Genomic DNA, 8,800 nt, shown 5'->3' with positions numbered 1-8,800 from the left:
TTATTGTTTGCTTCTTCAAAATATTTTTCAAGCGAGGAGTAGAGAGAGATAAGATATGAAATTATATACGTCAACGAGTGTGTGAAGATCAACTTGCTGCGTCTTCAAAAATTTATTGATATACTCCATTTGTTGCATTGATCAATCGTTGCGGAAGTAAAGTATTCGAGACTGCCTATACGAGAGTAAAACAACTCGTCCCTCCTGCTGTAGGGTGCTCCATGATACACTTTTAAGTAAGCGAATTCTTACAAGTTTTAATGGCATTTTTGCTCTGACATTCTCATCATACAAGGTACGAGGTATATTCACGCAGCGAGTTGACTAGATAGTCATCAATAGCATATCTCTGCGCATGCACAAGTTAGTAGTGTTGTAATCGGTGTGATCCACAAATGACCATGTACCACATTTTGCTTATATTCCCTTACTCTGGTATTGCATTTCACTAGAAGTATGGCAGCATTTGGCATATAGTGGTTCCTTTTTTGTAGATAAAGATACACTTGATGGTTCGTATATAAAGTTTCAGAGCATAAACCACAGACCGCTCATATTTTAGTTCAGATAGCGGCAGTTGTATGGCTGGTTGCTTCGCTCCACTCAATTCTACTGATACGTCCGATATCATTTTGAGATACCTAAAGAAGTATAGCGTCAGCGCCTGATTGATTTTTTGAAGTTGAACAATGTTCTTGAATTGGGCTTCAGCTATTTACCTATCGCTTTTGGAATGAAAATACCGGAATTGGTTGCGGATTGAAATTCATTATTTAGATTGCTGGACGAATTTGGCTGGTCTCTATGCTTGTGCGAGTGTGAAGGTTTCACAATAGATGTCCGGTGTCTGTATACTTGCACGTGTATATTTCTGATAACAAAATTATTCTGCACAGCAGCATCGCTGAATGTGCTAGCATTGTGTTCTTGTTCGGATTCAGCTTAGGCTAGCTATATGAACAGCGAGGGGGCATCTTACTGTGTATTTATTACTCCAGACATTCCAAAACGTACCAAGCAGCAGTATTTTAGAGAGTGGTACAGACAATTTCGTTATCGCTTGCACCAACAAAGAAGGAGCAATAAGTCTTCTGTACCAAACATAGTCAAGTGTAAAGCGAACAGCATAACAAAGGGATTTGAGTTCAATAAGGAGGAACGCAGATACTTTTTATCGTACAAAACTCAGGCGATATCAACTTTTCGAACAAACAAACAACATTATGACGATTCTATTTATGTACATGTCAGATGACCAGTTACTTGCTATATAAGCGCTAGCGCAAGCACTCTTACAGATGCATCTCCTTGCATGCAGACCTCAGCTCCTCAGCATATTTGAAACTACACACGCGATATGTCACTCTCAGACGATCCTGCCTAGCAATACATATCCAGCCAGAACCCCTAGAGCCCAAAGCACCTGATGACCAAAATCACGCGTTCCCAGCCAGCACTGTTTGCTTTATCTCGTACCTCTTATGCCTGTTGAATTAATGAAACGCAGTCTCCCTTAAGCATGATTCGGCCAACCTTCTTATTCTCTTTACCTTCTTTTTCATATACCTGGATGAGAATAAATAATGAAAAATCAGTAAGAGCGCCGATGAAGTAAAAATACGATCTAATACAGGAAAAACCCGTGCAGTCATGGAGCCCATTAAAATTCGCATATATATATATATAAAGTATAAATAGATATATACATATACACACACAAACTTTCTCAAACACACACCACACAGAAATATATTGGTAGTTGTCCACGTACATGCAGAGTATACAAAGGGCAGCAGACATTCACGCCGGCATAGATTGCATTTGCACATTCCGAATATGTGACTACGTTTGAGGCATGCATAGTATACACGCAAATTTGACTATGTATTCATATACAATGAGCGATACAGATTCACACAACGTATTCTGGAATGTAAATTGAAGAAATAATTATGCAAATATGCGTATGTAAAATAACAGATATTAATGGAAGCACCCGTATATATATATATACCCTCCGTGAAATCAGTATCGCATCTGAACTTCCATGCACAATAATTCATGCAAAACTTTGAACATATACAGTCACAACAACAAGCATATACATACACACACACACACATAATCAACTGAAACAGAAGAAAGAAGACGAAGCAAAAGCGAAACCCCAACACACGCACAAGCAAACACAAACTCACGCACAATTGAAATTTGATGATTATAAACCTAAAAACACAACATATGCATAATATATATATACATACAAATAGAAATAAACACAAACAAATACAAGCATATTCTCTATCATGATAGACACTGCCATATCAATACCTACATGATCGTTAATATAAGCATGTGTGCATACTATAACAATATATAACATTATACATATTCATGATTATATTATATCAATATAAATGTTCATGTGTGCCTAAATATGTATTATCAAAATAATTAGAGACACAAATAAATCCATACATACACCTGAATTTTAAATAAAAAAAACACAGCTAAATCCATACATACATATATACATATACACATGTATATGAATAGGATACTGCATACAAACATGTGGATGTGAACACTTGAGGATATATGCCTATGTTTGTACATCTATATGTATCTAAGGTTACAATCATACTCTTAATATCACCCACACATTCACAAACGTCAACTAAATATATTCTATACACTTCACACATATATGCATACACACACACATATATATATATATATCTGCACGCATGTAAATATATGAATACAAATACATGTAAGTTATGTATATACACTGCAACTTACAATAAACACACACACACACACACACACATATATATATATATATACATCGCAAACAAAAGCACACACACACACACATATATATATATATATACAAGTTTAACTATAGACAAGCATGTAAATATTATCATAGTATCATCGTTAAAAAATCAAACACCTTGAATATATATATATATATGTACACAAGTATACACATACACACATAAACACACACAGACACAGATAGACACACAAACAAACAAACACACACACACACACACATATATATATATATATATTTACACACACACACACACACACATATATATATATATATATGCGTATATAGATCATGTATTGTTTTACGGTTATATGGTGCCTCTATATGACTGTACACACGCATGAAAAAAACCCACAATATATTCGAGTATCGAGACAACTTATAGTCCAAAAACATCTGGCAGATATGCACTGTTCCCTGTTTCACTGTATTTACACACCATATTTCGAGTAGTCAAACGACTAAAGATCAATATGTACCTGTATATGTTTTTTCGAATTATTTTAAAGACACAGTGATTCTGCAATTGCATACCTCTTCCGCCTCATCCAGTACAAGGTTCATATACTCGTCAAAGCCCATCAGCTGTCCTTCTATTCTCATGCTCGAGTTCTCGAATAACCACACTTGGATACGAGCCTTACTTTGTAGCAATCGAAACACCATATTAATAGGCAATACGATGGTCTTTTGTACACGGGCTGACATCTTGGAAGAATATTATATGGACTACGTCGTTGATTGTTACTGTTTGTGCACTATCGTCAGACTAAAACAAAGTTAAAAGTTTTGGTGGTAAGATATGTATGTATGGAAAATACTAAAAAATAGAGGATATGGTACGTGGGTTGGATGGCTGGGTCGCTGGGTCGGTGTGTATTTTCAAAATAGCGTCTGAACTGAGTGAACTCTGGAAGTGCTGGCTTTTCTCGTGGAAAGATTCAACCAAGTTTTTATTCTAGAGCGGCATTATAAACTTACTGCAGCAAAAGACCCTATTTATTAGAGTATATATATTTTAAACGTTTTTAGCTCAAAATGCAAACAATCAATATGATTCAGATCAAAAAAAGTTCCAGCTGTCTAGTTTTTTCCATTCAAAGGTACAAACTATGTTTCTAGGTTTTCCATTGAGTAAAACGTAGCGAGCTGCCATAGAATTCAGGGTTATCTATGGATAAGTTACCGCTTGGGTTTGAATATATAGTGTATAATGTACCTATAGGCTATGTACCATCTACCGTACGATCACTATCGTCTATACTGTTACATGTCGATAGGCACATAAGCATGCAATTCAACCAGGACCCAATTGCCAGAGGTCTTGCGAATGGAAACCCTGAGGATGGTGTATGGGGCTTAGTTGTGGTGGCTCTTAATCCGTTCCCAGAAGTGGCGAGGGTAAGTGTTGATGTAGGAGGCAATCGACAAGCTGCAAGAATCTTTTTCAAACCACCTTGCACGCTGTGGGAATCTTTTTCAAATCACCTTACGACATGCTGCAATATTTATTTATTTAAATACCTTACTACGCTACTTTCAATTTGCGATCTTGGTTTCATAAGAACACTTGACAGGAAAAATTCCTCATTGAACATTGTACACATAATTCACAATTCTGATCTTGCAGTTCGTAAGTTATACGAAGCGAATAATAAACGTATGAGTTGGCTGAGGGAGTCGACGTGCAAAACTGTATGTTTTAGACTATCAGTACATTGATTAATCGAAAACTGGAGATGAACTGTCCTTTTATACTCATAATCAACAACTAGCTATCGCGGTCTGTGTACTTAAATGCCACACCCCCACGAAACGAACCTAAAACTATCAAAACACTACCATTTGTTCGATGACGTGAATCTGTGTAAAATTGTTGTTTATATACTTCACAATAGAACTTTTCACATGCTTCAATATCTATCTACACGTAAGCTGATATGAAATAAGACAGTACATATCAGAATCAGCAGCAGCTGTGGCTTACGTCTTGTATTGAGCATGCAAGCTCATTTTTCTTCCACCTGCACACATATGCCAATACTCCGACACCTTTAGTTGTACTATAATCCCTATTATCACGAACGTATGGAAATCTGAGGTACATTCATAGTCGGCTCTTGCTCTGTGCTCACCGAAAGTACTGGTCAACAACATATATTTGGTGTATCTATTGCTACATAGGTATACATGATTTTCGGCATATGGATAAGCAGATTCCACCAACGCACGAGTCATATCCCAAGTGAATCAGAATCTCAATTGTGCGGTGGATGGTTCATACACCTCAGGAGCCGTACGAGGCTTTTGCGCGACAGATCAATGATATAGACAAGAACAATGCTGTGTACGTCTATCCCTTTTCAGCTCTACACTGTACCGTGGCGACGATAACTGCTTTTCATCCGACTGTCGGGTATGCTAGATGTGTTCTCACGTGTAGTGACATCTCAAGGTGTGGGTGGACTTGTACGTGTATGTTTGAAGTGTGTATGTACACGAGTGCGGTTGTGTGCTAGTGCAATTGCAAAATAGGATGTGCTACCATACGTATGAGTTTATAAATATTAGCTAAAATTTCTGTACGTGTGTATGTGTAACCGTGCAATTCACCCTTCATGAGTAGTGTTCTGAACTTTGTATTTGGTGTAAAGAAACAGTATCGGTTTTAAAACTCATCTCTAAGTTAATATCTGGTTAAATATATATTTATATAGATCAGGGTGAAACATAGCATGTTAGATCGTACCCCGTTGCCATTCTATCTGTTAAAGAATAGCGCATATGATTTTGTTTTCCAAACGTTCCTTTGTGCTATCAAAGCCAAGCGCCTCTGTGTTTAGTCTACGAAGCTTTTCTGTGGGTTTTACTACCCTACTCTATGTCTATGTCTACTCGGTATGCATGCTAATTGTGCGCTTTGTGTGCCCACATAAGCACAACAGGGATATCTCACAGCGCTTGGTGGTCGTCTAGGAGAGGCTTTGTTTCATGTCGGGTATTACTGCACGACAAAAGCTCATTCTAGCTTCTTGCATTAAGACTTGTAAGCGGATGTTGTTCTTCATCAGCGTTAGGTACCATCGCCACTTTTTGAATCTCTCTGAATGACATACACTATTACTAAATGATACGAAACGGTAAAGTCGTCTCCATATAGCTATCATTGCTTACTGTGAGAGCGTGTACCTCCATTTTGTGCAGCTATTTGTCGTCGGGCGCTGTCAATGAAAACAACAAGGAGGAGGTTATTCAGAAGCGAAATGATCTCATGCACGCTTCTCGGGTGATTTTTGATCGCGTAATGGAACCGCTAAAGACTGAAACCAAACACGACACCTACAAGTACACTTTCGGGAAACCCACCATCTCGCCGAATGCCGGTATTATGTTCCTCGGTATGTTTGTTTGACACATTCTCGTATGTAGGTAGATATCAGTATCCTTGTATGTACATCACAGCATAGCAGTCATTTTTACCGGCATATACTAATGTGATATTTATATGAAAATATGATTTTTTTTTTGGCTTCTCGTGCAGTAAGCTTTCGATCTTATGCGAAGTCTAACTTGCCTGTGATTTCGCACTTTTCATAGTTGAATGGCGCCACTACGTTCTATACATAACACTTGCCTTGGTGTTAAAAAATATTTAATTATAGCTCCCTACTTTGAGCGCCGAGTCTCACTAGTACCGACTTCTAAAACTAGCTTTAGCTTCATAATTAGTGCTTGTAGTCCTGCGCATGTCTGACGAGCTAAATAGGGTATAACTTACGCACCAGCTGCAACTATTTTAACTAGCGCGTGGCTCTCGGCGTTTACATATATACAATTGAAAAGTGTCGATCGTCGGTGACGTACACGAAGAAAATAGTTTCTAAACTATGATGAAGAAACCTGAACTTCAAGGCGAGCCCTAATAGTTTGACTTGAGTACACAACCGGTAGTTATTATTCAATGAATGCGGTTCGTATATTTTACATACTCAACGCAAGTCCTATCGAATTAATGTTGCACCAATTGGTCCGAATGCATCAAGTGCGTGCTTTTCAAGAATGAATAACCTCAAAAGTGAGCCACAGCGCATTGGCATATGTGTAGCAGCCCCAGCAGTATGACTAATAGGTGGATACATATGTCTGAACACACCACAACGCAAGCAGACGAATCCGCGGATGAAATTACTTTGGTAAGGAAACGGCTGGCAGTGGAATTCGGCATCGCGGAGGGCAGTACGATGGCACCCGAGCTGCAGGAATGTGACTATCCGACAGATAATTATATACAGCCAAGTAAGTCCCCGGACCGTGCATGGAGCGTTACATAACGCCTACTGAATATACTCATGCCTACTTACTTTTCCTAAAACCACTATGTCACAAATTACTTTGCGGCCTGGTTGAAGTTGGAAATAAAATGATCACATTCGCTTGAGCGAGTGCGATATTAAGCCAACAAAATTATGAAATTATATCTAACTACGATGCACCCAATTACACCCAGATATCAAACACACCAGTTTCTTGCGATATGTTGGTGACCCAGACGCCGAATTCGAGGCCAATTTCAAACGACTGGCGGACAAGCATTGGCACGACGTTACCTGGACATGTGATCAAGCTATGACTTTCACTTTGGCAAATGAGTTAGTCCCATACATGCACATCTCTGATGTACACAGGCTGCACAGGCGACAGTTCGGGACATAGTGAGATTGTATAGTTAATTATTTTTCACGCAGTAAACGGAGTAACGTGGTACTGCGCCAAGGATACATAAGTATTTGGATGTAATTTATTAGGTCATCGATATTTTTCTGCAACGAAGGTACATCAAATAGTTTCAGATATGGTGGGCGAACATAAACGCCTGAATCCAACTCCAATCGATGCCTATGTGTATGATTCATATGCAATGAGTATTGTTAAATGAACCGAAGAGATTAGTAATCAAATGAAAGAAAATATACCGTAACAGCTACGAACTGAGACGGGACAAGACGTAGTAACCACATAGGTTCATGCTTTGCTATTTAAAACATGGATGTATGCTCAGATGGCAAGCAGTTACATCCGAGGGCGTAGACAATGGCATGACTGTTTTTTGTGGTCGTGTGCATATATTCTGCGAACCTTGGAAAAATGAATCCATATATATATTTACATATATGAGTGAGTTTATATATATATATATTTATATGAGTGAGTTTTTCTAGCAGTTCGTAGATTTTAATTCGCTACATACATCTGCTTGCACATAAGTACATTACTAAAGCAGTTTGTATATGCACACCTGTACATCATCCGCACGAATAAGAATTGTGTGGCTTCGTGGGAATTTAAGATATAAAACATATATACTTATGTTCATAATGTACAGATGCATATAGCGTTTACCTGAACGTAAACACTTCCCCAAACTGAAACCTTCCTTTCATTACTCGTGTCTGTAAGACAGCTTAATATACCATTATATGCACACGAGGTATCCTAGCGTCTTCGATGTTCGCACAAAAGACCAAATATTCAGTGCATGTATGGATTGAGTGGCCGATAGCAGCGATAAGATATAACCGATCTTAAACCAGGTACGTGGGCAGTAACGCTTCGATAGAGTTTTGAATGTATCGCCGGAATTGGCTTTGTATTTCTTGTTATCAGAGTGCTATCTCTTTACTTGTAGTACGCACTACCTCGAAGACCGTAACTATACAATAGTCGTCTGAAGCACAATAACACGTATTCAATAAATTGTATTGAGTTATCCTACTGATTTTATGACACTATCAAATGTGACATTCGCCTGCGAGTGCCCCATGCTGTACCGAGTTCATATATTAGCACTCACAACAATATGGTCGCATGCAGTGGTTATTAGCATAAACAGCCGTGATTCACGGATCGCTTAGAGTTCTGGTGCCATATGCCAGGATGTGCCGTAGTCAAGCGCCAATTATA

General features: G+C 38.4%; 2 protein-coding genes across 3 annotated transcripts; one reads left to right on the top strand and one right to left on the bottom strand.

The window, feature by feature from the left end:
* Nucleotides 1-1,034: 1,034 nt before the first annotated feature.
* Nucleotides 1,035-3,607, bottom strand: SARC_04780 (small nuclear ribonucleoprotein E). Its single transcript, XM_014301386.1, has 2 exons — nucleotides 3,374-3,607; nucleotides 1,035-1,566 (listed from the first exon to the last, which is right to left on the bottom strand). Exons 1-2 carry the CDS (start codon nucleotides 3,545-3,547, stop codon nucleotides 1,480-1,482), a joined length of 261 nt encoding a protein of 86 aa, XP_014156861.1. The 5' UTR covers nucleotides 3,548-3,607; the 3' UTR covers nucleotides 1,035-1,479.
* A 487-nt stretch (nucleotides 3,608-4,094) lies between these two features.
* On the top strand, nucleotides 4,095-7,745 carry SARC_04779. 2 transcript variants are annotated; one of them, XM_014301384.1, is made up of 5 exons: nucleotides 4,095-4,240; nucleotides 5,131-5,255; nucleotides 6,044-6,237; nucleotides 7,007-7,135; nucleotides 7,347-7,745. In XM_014301384.1, exons 1-5 carry the CDS (start codon nucleotides 4,130-4,132, stop codon nucleotides 7,550-7,552), a joined length of 765 nt encoding a protein of 254 aa, XP_014156859.1. In that variant the 5' UTR covers nucleotides 4,095-4,129; the 3' UTR covers nucleotides 7,553-7,745. The 2 variants fall into 2 exon arrangements, with proteins under 2 accessions (XP_014156859.1, XP_014156860.1); XM_014301385.1 differs by having other exon boundaries at nucleotides 7,004-7,135.
* The last annotated feature ends 1,055 nt before the right edge of the window (nucleotides 7,746-8,800 follow it).

The sequence above is a fragment of the Sphaeroforma arctica genome (genome assembly GCF_001186125.1).
Source record: "Sphaeroforma arctica JP610 unplaced genomic scaffold supercont1.281, whole genome shotgun sequence".
In the NCBI taxonomy this organism is placed as follows: domain Eukaryota; class Ichthyosporea; order Ichthyophonida; genus Sphaeroforma; species Sphaeroforma arctica.
Note: the sequence above shows the minus strand (reverse complement) of the source record. Positions and strands in the feature narration are given on the sequence as shown.

Bases quoted from the DNA above. Each gene is read 5' to 3' on its own strand.
- SARC_04780 (XM_014301386.1), bottom strand. From the start codon at position 3,547: ATGTCAGCCCGTGTACAAAAGACCATCGTATTGCCTATTAATATGGTG. The intron at 1,567-3,373 runs GTATGCAATTGC...ATTCTCATCCAG, and splicing joins TACTGGATGAGGCGGAAGAG to GTATATGAAAAAGAAGGTAA.
- SARC_04779 (XM_014301385.1), top strand. From the start codon at position 4,130: ATGCAATTCAACCAGGACCCAATTGCCAGAGGTCTTGCGAATGGAAAC. The intron at 4,241-5,130 runs GTAAGTGTTGAT...CATACACCTCAG, and splicing joins CGTTCCCAGAAGTGGCGAGG to GAGCCGTACGAGGCTTTTGC. The intron at 5,256-6,043 runs GTATGCTAGATG...CATTTTGTGCAG, and splicing joins GCTTTTCATCCGACTGTCGG to CTATTTGTCGTCGGGCGCTG.